The following is a 15,691-nucleotide window of genomic DNA, read 5'->3' on the forward strand; positions in this document are numbered from 1 at the left end:
CATGCCACCTCCTCATTGAATACAATTGTGAATTCATCAAGTGAGATGAAGTCAGCTGTGCAGGGCCACACGGTTAATCAGAGCTAGCAATGCTAGGATCAGTACCAATGGTGTCTGCCTCATAGGGGAGCACTCTTTCCACTTGCTATTCCTCCTGTAAATTCTCCTTAAGCCCTGGAGGGAGACTGTCACGGGTTTCTTTCCATTGTAACTTATCAAAACACTTCACTTCTCATACTTTTTCCCATCTTTGGCCTCACTATCATCAGAATATTTGTCAGTTATAATGTGAAAGACAATGTACTAAAAATGGCACATTCACTATCTCATTTAATCCTAATTACAGCCCTGAGGGAGTAGGTATTGATATTATGTCACTGTTAACATTTCACAGATGTTCAAGGTCATACACCTAGTAAGGGCGGCTCTCAATCTATTTCTGATGTCAGAGGCTCTACCATTACCCACTGGATGAAGCTTCTGCCGTGGAACTAATGAGGGTGTCATTATTTACTCTTTTTCCTAATATACAGTTTTTTTTGTGTTTATAGGTATCAGTTTGAGTTCTGCTTTGAGATGAATCATTTCAAGACTTTTAAATGTAAAGAAGTATTCTTAATCTTGGCCACTGTCCAAGATTAATCTTGGCCTGTGTTTTTATTTACATTTTAAAATAGTCTGTTACTAATGTATGCTGGATATATTTCATGCTAAAATAATACTATTTTTTGCTGTTTTCATTATCTGTGGGGAAAAAGCATTAAGTCACAGATGAATAAAGCAAGATTAAATATTGTTCACTAGGGATCCAAAACCAAGAAGCATCTGTTTTAGATTTTAGACTATAGCAATGACTATCTAAAAAGCTACATTCATTTAAAAAAAAAGTACCAGAATACAGTAGTCATAAAACAGATTTGTTTTCTATTGTACTTATTAGAAATTTTATTTGGACAAAAGTGAATACAAGTTAATAAGCATATGTATTATTTATCTTAGAATAAAAAAAGAATTTTTAAAAATAAATTCTGGTTTTCGGCCTCTGTGGGCCATGAGGAATTCATAAGTATATTGTGCATTTATTTATGGTGATCTTACTGGGATGATGTATTGAGTTTAACAATTTGGTTATTAAGAGGTCAAGTCATTCAAAAGAACTGCAATTGGGATATGCCACCACTAGGTGGGTTTAGGTCTCATAGGGGTGTGTGTCTCAGTGTGTTATGTTTTAATTCTTTTTCATCTGAGATCCTGTCCAGTGACAATAAATATCCTTTTTTTCTTTTTCTTTTTTTTTTTTTTAACAAAACCTCAACCCTTTTACAACAGCTAAATATAAACATGGATACCTAATACAGGGAGCAAGAAAAATTAAATATAAACTATACTATAGTATTTTTTTTCTCATTTTGTGTATGGAATAAGTATCAGTGACAACTAATGTAAGGTTGATCCTTATCTAGACCTGATTGCTCACTTTGAATCCTCTCGTGGAGACACAGCTCACCTAGGCTGGTGAAGGTTCACTCGGCAAAATAAGTAAGAATTAACAGCACCCACAGTCACACCACCCAGGTCCACTTTTGTTTTGCTACCTGTAGTTTTCATTACTCACTCAGTTTTCCACAAAAGGATTTCTGGGTGTGAGAGAAGGAGGACTGGGGGAATCCCAGTAGCTCTTTCAAAGCTTTCTCCTCCTAGTTTTCAAGATTTTTATTCCATAAAGCAGAAGGCAGAGAAGAAAATAGAGCCTAGTCTAATTTTTATAATTGCAAAGAGAATAACTTTCAGTTCAGTTTTGAATTTTTTTTTTGATATATTGAATGGCTTTTCTGTAATCAGGCCTGAGTAAGGCATTAGGCTACAATAGTGAACCAGATATAATGCCTATATTCTAGCAAAAGATTCAACAAATGACAAAATAGATGATGGTTGAATTACTGAGAGTGCACGAGATGGATAAATGGAGTGATTAGAAGAACTACACAAAGAAATGTGATTAGAGAATAATTTGGAGAAACCTTATTTCTCCACCTCCACAACTTTTTAAATGTTTAAACCTAAAGAAAAATGGAAAGGGTAGTTCAGTGACTACCCATATTCCCTTCACCTACATGCACTAATCCCAAAGATCATTTTGCCACTTTTGCTTTACCTTTCCAAGTATAGATGTTTTTATTTTTTCTGAACCATTTGAAAGCAAGTTGGAGATATCATAAAACTTCACCTCTGCATACTTCAGCTTGCATCTTCTATATATGAGGACATTCTCCTACATAACCACAATGTTATTAAACCTATGAGTATTAGCAATGCTTCTATTGTGCTATCTGATACCTGATCCAAATTCAAAGTTTCTCAGTGGTCTCCAAATGCCTTTAATAGCTGCTAACTCCCTCATCGTTTACCCCCAATGACCCTACAATCCAGGATCTAGTCAAGGATCACAATTCACATTTGCCTATGTCTCTTCAATCGTTTTAAATCTGAACAAATAGCTCTATCATCTTCTGTTTTTCATGGCACTTTTTTTCATACAAACAAGATGCCTTCTGGAATGACTTACATTCTGAATTTATTTGATTTTCTTCCTGGAGAACATAATTCAGTAGCACTTATATGTCTTGTTAAATTAGAAGTTACTTGAGGCTTGATTAGATTCAGGTTAAACAATTTTGACAAGAATACTAATAAATGACAAGTACTTCCACATTGCATTGCATCAGAATATAATGACAGGTTGTTCCACTATTTGTGATGTAAAGCTGAGTAATTGATTAAGGCGATGACCACCAGATCAACAGGGTTAAGTTAACTTTTCCTTTCTATTTATAAATCTAAGTGAACATTCTGTTCCCTACAACCTTTCCTTTATTTGGTTTTAGGATCCATTATTGATTCTTGCCTAAATTATGATTATTGGAGTTGCAAAGTGGTGGATTTTTCGTCTATTATTTCTAGTAATAATATTGGTGGGCAGCGTTCTATATTTTAAAAAATTATTTGTTCTTTATCTCACCTTCTCCCTCTTCTACATTTTCTCTCTTTTTTTTTTCCTGGAAATTATTTTCTATCAGATCATTGAGAGATATTCCTTACTCCTTTTAACAGATTTCTACCTTAATTTCTACCTCCAAAATCAGGATATTTTGTAGGAAATTAGTAAAAATGATCTAATAAAATTGAAAATCTCTATCCCATTTTCTTTCCCAGTGATTTAAAACTCTTCATGGATAAATCCACTAACATATAGCTTCTGTGTGCCTAGATTCTTCATTTTCAATACCCTTTTCTTTCCCTACCTTAGCCATCCATTCCCACAGCCATATTCTGTATCAGAAACTTTCTCATCCCTAAAACCTTTATTTCAAGTCTCAGACTCTCCAGCAACCACATCCTGCATTTCCAAGTCCCTTGCTCAGGTAGTGCTATTGTTTTAAAATATTTGAAATTATTCCAGCCTCAAATCCACTACCAACCTCTGCCCCAGAAATTTCTCCCCTTCCCACAGCCCCATCTCTGCGTAACATCTCTCCTCCTCCAGTCTAGCTTCCATCCTTTGATCACTTCTTTGAATACACTCTCAGCCCCTCTGTACTTCTCTCCTACTGTCTTCTGTGGCAAAAGTCAAATCATTTCTTTACTTCACATGTGCACCTGAGCAGCTATCCGTTTTTTGAGAAAATATCACCAAACAACTGAATGGTTTCTCTTAAATGAACATGAAAGCTCAGATCTGGTTCTCAAAATGCAGAGCAATCCTCAGTTTCTTTAGCAGATTAGATTTTCTACTCCTTGAGTTAATAATTTTATACCTCCTCCTTTCTCTCAAACTGTCCACACTCTCTCATCTACTCACACTTTGGCCTGAAAGCCTTGCCTTATAATTAACTCATTTTGAGAAAAGGAAAGCAGCCAGACATACGGTCCCTCACATCTCCCCCACCCCTCAAATCTGTACCTCTCACTCTAGTTAAAGTGGAGACTCTGCTGTTAAAGTGGAGAAGGCGTCTTTGCTATGAAAGTCCAACCCCTCCCACGGTCCTTAGGATTCACTTTCTATGATCCCTTCTCTCTTCTGCTTCATAAACTCTTCCTGCACTCATTCATTTTCATCAGTAGAAAGACATACTAACTGCATCTCCTATTTTAGAAATAATACTCCCTTGGCCCCACATTTCTAACCACCACATCACTTCTCTGAATGTGTCAGCTTAAAATACGTCCACGAATCTGACATTCCTCCCCAAAAGTGAGCCTAATGCACCGCTCCTTAAGAGTGGGTTGGATTTAGTGACTGATGTCTAACCAACAGAATAAGGCAGAGTGACGACATGTGAGTTTTCAGACTCACTCATAAAGGGCATCAGGGCTTCCTCCTTACTCCCTCACTAAGATCTCTCACTCTGGGGGAGAAAAGCCAGCTGCCTTAACGTGAGGACATCTCTCAGACAGCCCCATGGAGAGGTCCACATGGCCACAAACGGAGGCCTCCTGCCAACAGCCATGCAAGTGAATCACAGTGCAAAGGCCTTCAGATGACTGGAGCCTCATGAATGACCATGAGCCAGAACCACCTCACTAAGCTGCTTCCAATTTCTGACCTACAACAATGCTGAGATAATACATTTTAAGCTACTACATTTGAGGATAATTTAGTGCATCATGATACACAACTAATAGACCCATCATAAGTAAATTCTCTGAGATACATATTGTCTCCCTTTACTCCCATTCACTTCTCAACCAACTACAGTCTGGCTTCTGTTCTCACCACACAGACTATTCTTGCCAAGGGCATCAAAGATCTTTGTGTTGCCAAATCCAGTGACCTCTATCTCTGATCTCATTTCACTTGACTTCTCAGCAGCATTTGGCATTCTGTAGTTTTTTTTTTTCCTTCTTGAAACACTCTTCTTGGCTTTCACAACACTATTCTCTTACTTCACTCATTATCCCTTTTGTCTCCTTTGCTGGTTCCCTCATCCAAATAGAAATGTAATGGTTTTTTAGGGCTAGAATTGGGTGTTTGTCCCTCTTATTCATTCCAGTGGGTTTACATACTGCCTGTATGCTGATTACTCCAAAATTTAACACTACCATCTTGAACCTTGCAGTCATCGTGGACTTCATCTTTGTCGATAACCATCAGAAACTCTACCTGTTTCTGTCTCCAAGTGCTATCTCAGATCTGTGCTCATCCTATCTCTACTGCCATCTCTGTGGTTGAGGCCTCTAATCTCTCTTACCCAAGACAGTTTTCCAAGTGGGCTCCTCTCTGTCAGTATTTCTCCTTTCCGATCCATTTCCTACTCAGCAGCAAGGTACTCAAATCACAGCATCTCCCACGAAAACCTTTCTGTGTTACCAGCCTCTTTGCCAGGGCCTGCAAGGTGCTGTGGCATGTGGGCATGGCTTCCCTCTCCAGCTTCATCTGGCACCACTCTCCTCCCTGCAATGTCTTGAGCCACCTGATGTTGCAGTCCCAGCAAACACTAAGCTCTTTCCCGCACCTGAAATCTCCTCCTCCCATTCTTTACAAACTTGGTTTCTTCTTTTACTTTAGGTCTTAGCTTTAATGTCACCTCTTGAAAGAGGCCTTTCCAATTTTTAGAGACAGCAAAGGGTTCCACCAGGAGCAGGTCTTTGATTCACAAACAGACCAGTCCAGAGCCATCCACACTCTCTGGCCCATACAGCGCAGGAGACAGTATTCCTCTGCTGTAATCATCCTGGGGCCAGGTGGCAGGCAACTAGTGACCACCCTGAGAGCCCAAAACCTGCCAAAATTATTCCAATTAGCCTATTCTAAACAGTTCAGCCTGCCTACATTGCCTTTACTGCAGAAACTCCAATAAAGGCAGCAGCCTAAACTCTCCCTCCTGTCTTCTGCCTCCTGCCCACCCTGGTGTCTGTCCCATGTGGCCCTGCATGGCGTTCCACGCCTCCTATCTCTAGGACTTGTAAGTATAATAAACTGTTTTTTCCTGAGCCTCTCTCCTCTTATGGCCACACATGACCAATTATTTCATAAAAGAATATGAAACAACTTTTTTTTTTACTTCATCTTTCTTTTTTTTGCTTCCCCTTCCCTCCTGCTTCTTTCCTTCTTTTATATCCTCACTCCCTTTCTTCCTTCCTTCCTTGAAATATATTTCCCCTCCAGAATGTAATCTCCTTGAAGGTGAGGGAATCTTGTTTGCACCATGTCTTCAGTGCTGAGAAAGTAGCTGTAAGTGTTTACCAAATAATGTTAAACGGGAATGACCAGAATATCCCTTCCCCACCTCTCAAGCTCCCACAGCCTCACCCAGACACCACTCCAGAGAACAATTTAACTTCAATGGACATGAACATAGCTGGCAAATCATCACCACACATCACCAGATCGTGTGGTCTGCTATTCTTTGAAACAAATGTGCACAGTGTTGACTGAGTTAAAAAAATGTGAAGCAATAGCACTGGCAGAATATCCACACCTTGTGGGTAGTGTGTGTGTGTGTGTGTGTGTGTGTGTGTGTATACAGGCATGCATTTACTCATGTTCTTTTCAAATACGGGTCATTGTTCTCCCAGGCATTTCTTTTCACTTTTCAAAGATCAAAATGATATAAAAAGGTATATTGAAAACTCTCCTTCCCATCCCATCTGCCCCATTTACAGGAAACCAATGTATTAGTTTCTTGTGTATCCTTCCAATATTTTCATATAAATACAAGCAGATATAAATACATACTCTTATTTTTCCTCTTTACTCCGCAAGAGGTAGCAGACCATATACCGTTCTACATATTCCATTTTTTCAATTAAATTTTTGGACATGTTTTCCTGTCATTGCAAAGAGAACTTTTCTAATTCTTTTTTATAGCTGACTAGTATGTCCCAATATTCTAAAATCCATATTCTTGCAATCCCTATCAAATTACCCAGGACATTTTTCACAGAAATAGAACAAATCATCCTAAAATTTATATAAAATTTCAAAAGATCCAGAATTGTCAAAGCAACACTGAAGAAAAGGAATGAAGCTGGAGGCATAACCCTCCCTAACTTCAGACAACACTATAAAGTGACAGTAATCAAAACAACATGGTATTGGCACAAAAACAGACATAGTAAACAATCTTATGGTTACTGGGAAGGGATAAATTTGGGAGTATGAGATTTGCAAAAGTTAACCACTATATATAAAAATAAATAAAAAACAAATTTCTTCTGTATAGCACAGGGAACTATATTCAATATCTTGCAATAACCTTTAATGAAAACAAATATGGAAAGAAATATATGTATATATTTGCATGACTGGGACATTGCACTGTGCATCAGAAATTGACACATTGTAACTGACTATACTTCAATTAAAAAAAAAGATATATGGATCAATGGAACAGAATAGAGGGCCCAGAAATAAACCCACACATCTAAGGTCAATTAATCTTCAACAAAGGAGGCAAGAACATACAATGAAGAAAAGACAGTCTCTTTAGCAAGTGGTGTTGGGAAAACTGGACAGCCACATGTAAAAGTTAGAACACTCTCTCACACCATACACAAAAGTAAACTCAAAATGGCTTAAAGACTTAAACATAAGACAGGACACCATAAATCTCCTAGAAGAGAACATAGGCAAAACATTTTCTGACATAAATCATAGCAATGTTCTCCTAGGCCAGTCTACCAAGGCAATAGAAATAAAAGCAAAAAGAAACAAATGGGACCTAATTAAACTTACAAGCTTTTGCACAGCAAAGGAAACGATAAACAAAACAACCTATGGAATGGGGGGAAGTATTTGCAAATGGTGCAACTGACAAAGACTTAATTTACAGAATATACAAACAGCTCATATAACTCAATAACCAAAAAACAAACAACCCAATCAAAAAAAGAACAGAAGACCTAAACAGACATTTCTCCAATGAAGATGTATAGATAGCCAAGAGGCACATGAAAAGATGCTCAATATTACTAATCATCAGAGAAATGCAAATCAAAACTACAATGAGGTATCATCTCACACCAGTTAGTACTGGCCATCATTAAAAAGTCAACAAACAATAAATGCTGGAGAGGGTGCGGAGAATAGGAATCCCTCCTAAACTGTTAGTGGAAATGTAGTTTGGTGTAGCCATTATGGAAAACAGCATAGATACTCATTTAAAAACTAAAAATAGACTTATCACATGATCCAGAAATCCCACTCCTGGGCATATATCTGGAGGAAACTCTAATTCAAAAAGATACATGCACCTCAATGTTCAGAGCAGCACTATTTACAATAGCCAAGACATAGAAGCAACCTAAATGTCCATCAACAAATGAATGGATAAAGAAGATGTGGTATATTTATACAGTGGAAAACTACTCAGCCATAAAAAAGAATGAAATCATTCCATTTGTAGCAACATGGATGGACCTAGAGATTTTCATACTAAGTGAAGTCAGATAGAGAAAGACAAATATCATATGATGTCACTTTAGCTGGAATCAAAAAATGGCACAAGTGAAACTATTTACAAAACAAAAACAGTCTCAGACATAGAAAACAAATTTATGGTTACCAGAGGGAAAGGAGGGGAGAGATAAATTAGGAGTTTGGAATTTTCAGGTACTAACTATTATAAATAAAATAGACAAACAACACAGTTGTACTGTTTAGCACAGGGAACTATAGTCAATATCTTATAATAATCCATAATGATGAAGAATATGAAAAATGATATATATGTATAACTGAATCAATATGCTGTATGCCAGAAACTAACACAACACTGTAAATCAACTATGCTTCAACAAATAATAAATAAAATCTCTATTTTTTTTCTTTAAAAACAGCTTTATTGAGATATAATCACAAATTCTTTTTTGATTTGGTGCTCTCTCCCTGTATCACTCCTGGGCAAGATTCACTGATATGAATGATCTTTTTAAACTAAAAATTATGACATAAATGTAACAAAGATACATGGTTTAAAATGTTCAGACAGCATAAAAGGTCACACAATAAAAGCAAAGCCTCCTTCCAAAGTCACTGACCTCCCCAGTCTCCATGATCCCAATGTCCCACTCATGTATCTACTCCTCAGTTTGTGTCTAGATTGTTTCTATGTGTATCATACACATGCAAAACATATTAATTGCCATACTTTTTCTACCATAGGATTATAACATACGTACATTCTGCAACGCCCTGAAAGGTGCATTGATTACCCCAAGTGTTGGATTAACTAGATCTATATAGTGAAGTTATTGTTTAGTCATATGCTCTTCCATTTGGTCCTGTTAACTCTTCGAGAAATCCTACTGTACATATGAGAAAAGAAACGCCTAGAGGGAATAGGTGATTTCTAAAGATTAAAGAGTCGGTTATACACAGAACTGGAACTTGACCTCAGGACTTTGGAATTCATTTGTCCTGCTCTTTCAATGACAATAATTCCTTTTTATGACACTGAAGTACTCAGTGGTCTCTTGTCCAAGCCATTTTGGCCTCTTGACAGGGTCTGAGTGACCACTAGTAGCCTTCAAAGATTAGATGTGGACAAGGGGTGATCAGTCCCTTTCCCCACAGTCTCACTGCCAGGTGGTATGTTTCAATGAACACAAAGCTCAAACCCAAATCTGTTACACACAGATGTTTGTTACCAAGGGGGACATGAAAATCATCCTGTGATCCATTGTTCTGTAAACTCAGTGAAATCCCAGCTATGTCCTCTGTATTTCAACAAGCATGTGACAAAAAGTTTCAGTCTGAGACAAAGCTCTGAAGGGAAGATTCAGCTCACTTCAGATCAGAGAGCAGAATCTTCCTTGGCCAGTAGAGTAGACACAGAACACGATAGTGTTCTAGAGTCAGAGCTACGGTCCGAACATCCCCTCCACCCCAAATCCATATGTTGAAATCCTAAGCCCCCAAGGCTGTGGTGTGAGGAGGTGAGGTCTATGGGAGGTGATTAGGTTATGAGGGTAGAGACCTCTTGAGTGGAACTAGTGCTCTTAGAAGAGACCCTACAGAACTACCTTGGCGCTTCCCCTCTATTAGGACATGGCAGAAACCCAGCAGTCTAGGAAACAGTTCTCACCTGACACCGAATCTGCTAGCGACTTGATCTTGGACTGCCTAGCCTCCAGAACGTGAGAAATAAGTGTTTGTTGCTTATAAGCCACTCTGTTTATGGTTTTGTTTTGTTTTTTTTTTTTTTTTGTTACAGCAGACTGAATGAACTAAGATAGCCAAGAACTCACTCCACTGGTTTGAGAATACTGGTTTCCTTGTTCTAGTTAATACCCTAGACAGAGTTGGAGCTGCATATACAATATGTCCTTCTAAATCCACATACTTTGGACAAAACTGGCATTACCATGAATAATTATCTCTAATATCTCTTGAGCTAATAAATGAACTCTCCGGGTGCAGATTTAGATGGTGACACTTGATACAGTGGTCTCCATAGTCTGGAATTCTTTAATGCTGACTAACCAGGGGAGGATTTGAATAAACTAGTCTATGGTATTCAAGTGATAACTAACCACCTCTAAGGCTTAAAGTTAATGTACATACACACACACTCCTCTGCCTAATATGAAGAAATTTAAAACCAATTATAGATGATGCAGCATCTGTGATCAATTACCCAAGAATACACCTCTTTTCTTACCCACTTCTTCGTGCTATGCTGGGAAGCAGCAAACAGCAATATAGGAACACCTATTTCAGGGTGACAACCTGAATTTAAATGGAATCTCTGATGCTTCTTAGTTATGTAGCTTTACACAAGTTATTACTTAACTCCTCTAAGCCTCACTTTCCTTATCTGTAAAGTGAGATTAATAAGAAGTAACATGATAAAGCATGCAAAATGGTTAGCACACAGGACAATTATTACTATTTCATCATCCACTCCATTTCTTTTATTCTTCCAATTTTTCCTTCTCCTAAGTCCACTTCTTGCATCCATCCATCTAATCAATTATTAGAGAGCAACTAGTAGGTGCAAAGTTCTGTGGCTGGCACTGGAAGACCCAGTGATCAGTGGGGTGGGAGTCTCTCCCCACAATTAGCCTACATTCTCACATGAAGGTTAAGATTTAAATGATGGCTAATGTTTATTGGCTTCTTACAATGTACCAAGCACAGTGGTGAGCACTTTACACTCGTAATAACATTTGACTTCAAGCCACCTGTGAGGCTGATTTTTTTTTACAGGAGAGGAATCCTGCAGGGTAGGAAAATGGAGCATCTTATCCAAGCTGGATCCAAAGCAGGCAGCTTGAGCCCCAAACCCTGCATGCGTGTCTGCATCACACCTCTTGGCTCCTCAGCTTTGGAGCACCTTCTCTTCTTCATGTCTCTCTTCCTCCATACTCATAAAAACAGCATTCAATTCCTTCTCCACTTGAACTCTTTTAAAATTAATCATCTTAAAAATAAGTATCTTATCAATACAACTACAGATGTAACAATGTTCGTTAGTAGCCCTTCTTCTACAGCTTTAACAGAGGCAGCACAGTTAAGGAAGAATACAGGCTCTGGAGCCAGACTACTTCACTCTGCCACTCACTGGCTGTGTGACCTAGGGCAATTTACACAGCTACTCTGTGCCTTGGTTTTCTCACCTATAAAATTGGGATAATGTTACCCACCTCAGAGAATTACTGAGAATTAAAAGAGTTAACATAGGCAAAGTTCTAAGTACAACCCAAGGCACATGGTAGACACTGCATAAATGGTAGGTTTTGCTATTCATACCGTAATTACGTATCCCATAGGTCAAGAACCTCCGTTTCTTTTCTGAATCTCTCCAGGTCTGTGTTCTCTTAACACATATTTACTCAGCTGAACTCAAGAGAACTAGTACTATTTCTTTCTGTTGGTAAAGAAAACCATACAGTGCTTGCTCAGCCCAAGCTCCTCAAGTTCTTCCCCACTTTCAGCCTTCCTCCCTCCAACCTGGTTGTCATCAGGGGAGGGGAAGGTGTATTCTTTGCCTGGCGGAATCTGAAGACCCAGAAGAGAGAAGGATCAAGGAGTCTTTTGAAAGTCTAATCTTCCAAAGAAACTATTTTTCCCTTCCCCTCATTCTGCTCATTTTCTTGTTACCTATTCTGTATATTTCTTTTCCTTCACTTCTCCCGATTTTTCTCTATCCCAAGCCTTGGGGTCAGAGACTGATACTCAGAAATCCGCGCAGTCAGCAATTCGAACTGGGCACCCACCATAGCCGGCATCCAGAGGCAGGACAGGAAGCCAGGAGATAAGGTCCCGCGCTCGCATTCTTGGAGAGAGGGTGAGTTAATGCTCTTCACACCTCCCGGTGTCTAGGGATCAATTCTCCGCCTCACAGGACGCCTCCCCTTCCGCAAACGCAAAGTTCTGGGCTCTGCACTCGGGCTCCCCGCGCTCCCCCGCCCCTCCAGTTTCCCCTTCATTCCACCTGAGGCGCTGAGGTAGAATTCCGCAGCTTCCGTCAGCAAACTCCCTGCTACGTCCCACCCACGGGTGGGAATCTTGCCACAGCGACCGAGAGAACACCAGACGTTAACCGACGCCTCCGAGTCCTCCCTCTATACTTTGAGCCTTGAAGATAAAAAGGAACCCCGCAAGTAGTGGTTTCCCTGAACGTCGGGCGTATAGGTACCTTGAATCTTCCGCGTCCAGGTGGCTTCGAGCCGGGGGCGGCGGCGGGGCGGGGCGGGGCGGGACGGCGCGGGACGGCGCGAGCGCCACCTCAGCTCGGCCCGGGGCAGGCGGGGGCGGGGCGAGCTCTGTCAGGGGCGGGGCTGGCCGCCTGGCCGCCGCGCCGCCTCAGCGCTCCGCACCCGCTTTCGCCACAGGGCCGGAGACCATGGGGAAGCTGGTGGTGCTGACCCTGCTGGGCGCCGGCCTGGCACTAATAGGGGAGAGGTTAGTGGCGTTTAGGTGAGTTGGCATCTTTTGGGGAGCGTCCTCGGCTCTTTCTCTCTTCTTCCAAGTTGGGTTAAGGGCTGTCCCGCGCCGCCTTCCTAGCCCGGTGGGAGCGAGCAGTCTGGGGACCCCTCTCCTCAGCTCCACCTAGCAAACTATCTTTAAAGAAGCAAAGGGATGTGGAAGGTGAGCTGACTTCTTGCCTTGCCTAAGATGGTGGGGCAGAAATGGTTTATTTTCTGAAAGTCTTGCCCCCCACCCACTTCCCCCAGGTCGCCCTCAGCATTCTGCTCCTGAACAAACTAACTCTGTTGGAAGCCCTGGACTTGGGGGAGGGGACCAGGCTACCGGGCTGGATGTTTATTGCTGACCCAGAGGCTGCCCAAGGTCAGTCAGTTCAACGTTGAGGAGTACTGGGTTACGGACGGAACTCGGCACATTAAAAGAGTTAGCCGAACAGCAGGGAAAGGAGCTGAAACCTGCAGGGGGTAGCTGGCATTTTGTAGGTACCTGACCTGACCTTTTGAAGTGGAAGATCTGGGGGTAATAGCCATCCCAGAAATAATCTCGGGAAAAGTCAATACTGGGCTGGTAAGAAGACATGTTAGGTGATGGTATGCATTTCTGAGTGGATCTATTGGTCCCTGCTTGCCCTTCAGTTGTCTGAGTTTTTATTTATTTCTCTAAGCAGAAGCTGATCTCCCCCGAGTTCACGTCTAGAATCTACGCATGATCCTGGTGCCTTTTGATAATACTTTCTAGTTCAGCTTGACAAAGTTTATTGCTACACTTTCTCCCAGTGCACCCAAATGACAGAATCATAAAACAATAATAACTATAAACCAGATCTAAGGAGTATTTTTTTTTAAAGTGACAATAAGATAACTCTAAGTGTAGAGTCTTCCTGAATATAGTTTAATAAAAATGTAAAATTGCCCCTGGTATTTAGTAGTATGTTTCACTGTGGAAACAAGAACACTATATTCAAAAATAATTTGGCAAATTGTTTAAATTGTGGTCAGTTTAATGAATTTACATACTTACAAAGTAAATTAGCGTACAATTTTTTTAAAATAATAAAGTTAAAGTAAAAGCTACAGCATTTACCTAATAGGAGACCCTGTTAAATTTGAGGAAAGCAGTTGTGGGCGGGGGTCAAAAGGCAAGACTATAGGGGGTTAAGGGGAAGTGCAGATTTATAATAGACAATACTTTAGCATATTAAATAATATTATTTTGTGCATTTAAATTAATGATATTTATTATTAAATAAATAAAATAGGCACATTGCCCACAATGTCCACATTATATAAATAAATGTAAGTAAAATGGGATCCCTACTTATTTATCATATCATCCATAAATGATGAGAAACAGAATTAATGAATATGAAGGTGATTAAAGACCACATTTAGACTTTGGTTTTGGATGTTGTGTGTTGACCTCCAGTGTTTTTGTCTTCTACAGACAAAGAATTAATGCATATCGAGAAGTGGAGCCAGTAGAACCCCAGAACTGCCACCTTATTGAGGGACTTGGTATGTATGTGACAGTACAGTTTCTTGGTCAGCATCCCCCTGACTGGGGCTGACAGCTAATTTAATTCATTTCTACTCCTTATACCCTCTGACTGGGGCTTCAGCCTCATCAGCTTTACACAACTGTCACTTCCTTCAAAATTGATCTGCAAACACTAAGAGGACTATGACTTGGCTCTTATTCTCAAGACTCTCACAACCTCCTGGGATGTATTTTTTTTAGTTAATCGAAAATCCATAGCTGGATCTCTAATCTCTCAAACTGCAGGCCTTCTTTTCCAGTCTGAAATCTTCTTTACACTTCCCTTAGATCCCCACCCATAACCAGCTCTTCTTCTAGACTTTTCCTAAGCATGGTACCCACATTCTCAAAGAGACTCAGTTCAAAATGTAGGAACCATTTGCTTTCCCCTTGTCCCTCACTGTTTCAGGTGAGACGTGTTGGCCTCCCCAGGCCCCCAACATGGGGCTGATCCCGTCTGACCTCTTACTTCCGAGACTGCTTATTCTGGCACCAAACCTTCCACTCTCCCTGACGATAGTACTAGAAAAAAAGATTCTAGCTAGATTCTGTTCACTGTTCTGGAAACTTGTTCTTTCATTTTCTCACCTTTGCTCATGAAATCACCTCCACTGATTTCTTCATCTCTACTTGCTGATATCAGCTGGAAATTCCTCTCCGACCTCTGAACTCGCGTGACACTCTGATTCACTTGTGACACCTACCACATGCAATATTCTCACTTTCTCTCACAGTCAGATTGTAAACCTCCTAGGGTCAAAGACTGTGATTTATTTCAGTTTGTGACAGGATGGCAGCATAGTTCATTGTGATATAAATGATATATAATATATAACTAAGATATGTTACTAATATATGTATTTTCCTGATAATGTATATATATATGTGATACGTATATATGTGTATATATTCTGTTACACATATATATGTATATATATATATCAGAAAAAAATAAGAGCCCTTTTGATTGTAGTTTTTTTCTTTTTTTCCCTCTCAGTTTCAAAAAAAGGAAAGAGAAGTAGCCCAGCCCTGTGCTCCCCAGTCTTAGACAAGGTCAATGCTGGGGGCTAGGAAGCAAAAGGAACTGAGGACAGACTCCTTCCTGACTCTGGGTTTCAAAAACCTGAGCTCCTTCAAGGGATTCTGATGGGGATGGGAGAAGAATATGTGGATTTTTTTGAATAACAGGGACCCTTGCCCCATTCTGGGGGAGGAGCAAGACCC

General features: G+C 40.1%; 1 protein-coding gene and 1 long non-coding RNA gene across 9 annotated transcripts in view; one reads left to right on the forward strand and one right to left on the reverse strand.

Moving 5' to 3' along the window:
- Positions 1–12,720, reverse strand: part of LOC141578171 (uncharacterized) — a 45,754-nt gene extending 33,034 nt beyond the window's left edge. Inside the window, exon 1 of the long non-coding RNA XR_012508210.1 lies at positions 12,642–12,720. This is a non-coding gene — a long non-coding RNA (uncharacterized LOC141578171). The remainder of the gene's footprint in view (positions 1–12,641) is intronic.
- A 43-nt stretch (positions 12,721–12,763) lies between these two features.
- The window catches only part of PON3 (paraoxonase 3), a 34,741-nt gene continuing 31,813 nt past the window's right edge, over positions 12,764–15,691 (forward strand). For all 8 annotated transcript variants that reach the window (XR_012508205.1, XR_012508207.1, XR_012508209.1 and 5 more), the window contains exons 1-2: positions 12,764–12,922; positions 14,375–14,445. Coding sequence is in view for 4 of the 8 variants with exons in the window: in XM_074367470.1 (XP_074223571.1) it covers positions 12,849–12,922; positions 14,375–14,445 (145 nt within the window). In the remaining 4 variants the exon portion in view is untranslated. The remainder of the gene's footprint in view (positions 12,923–14,374; positions 14,446–15,691) is intronic.

Source organism: Camelus bactrianus, chromosome 7, assembly GCF_048773025.1.
Source record: "Camelus bactrianus isolate YW-2024 breed Bactrian camel chromosome 7, ASM4877302v1, whole genome shotgun sequence".
In the NCBI taxonomy this organism is placed as follows: Eukaryota; Metazoa; Chordata; class Mammalia; order Artiodactyla; family Camelidae; genus Camelus; species Camelus bactrianus.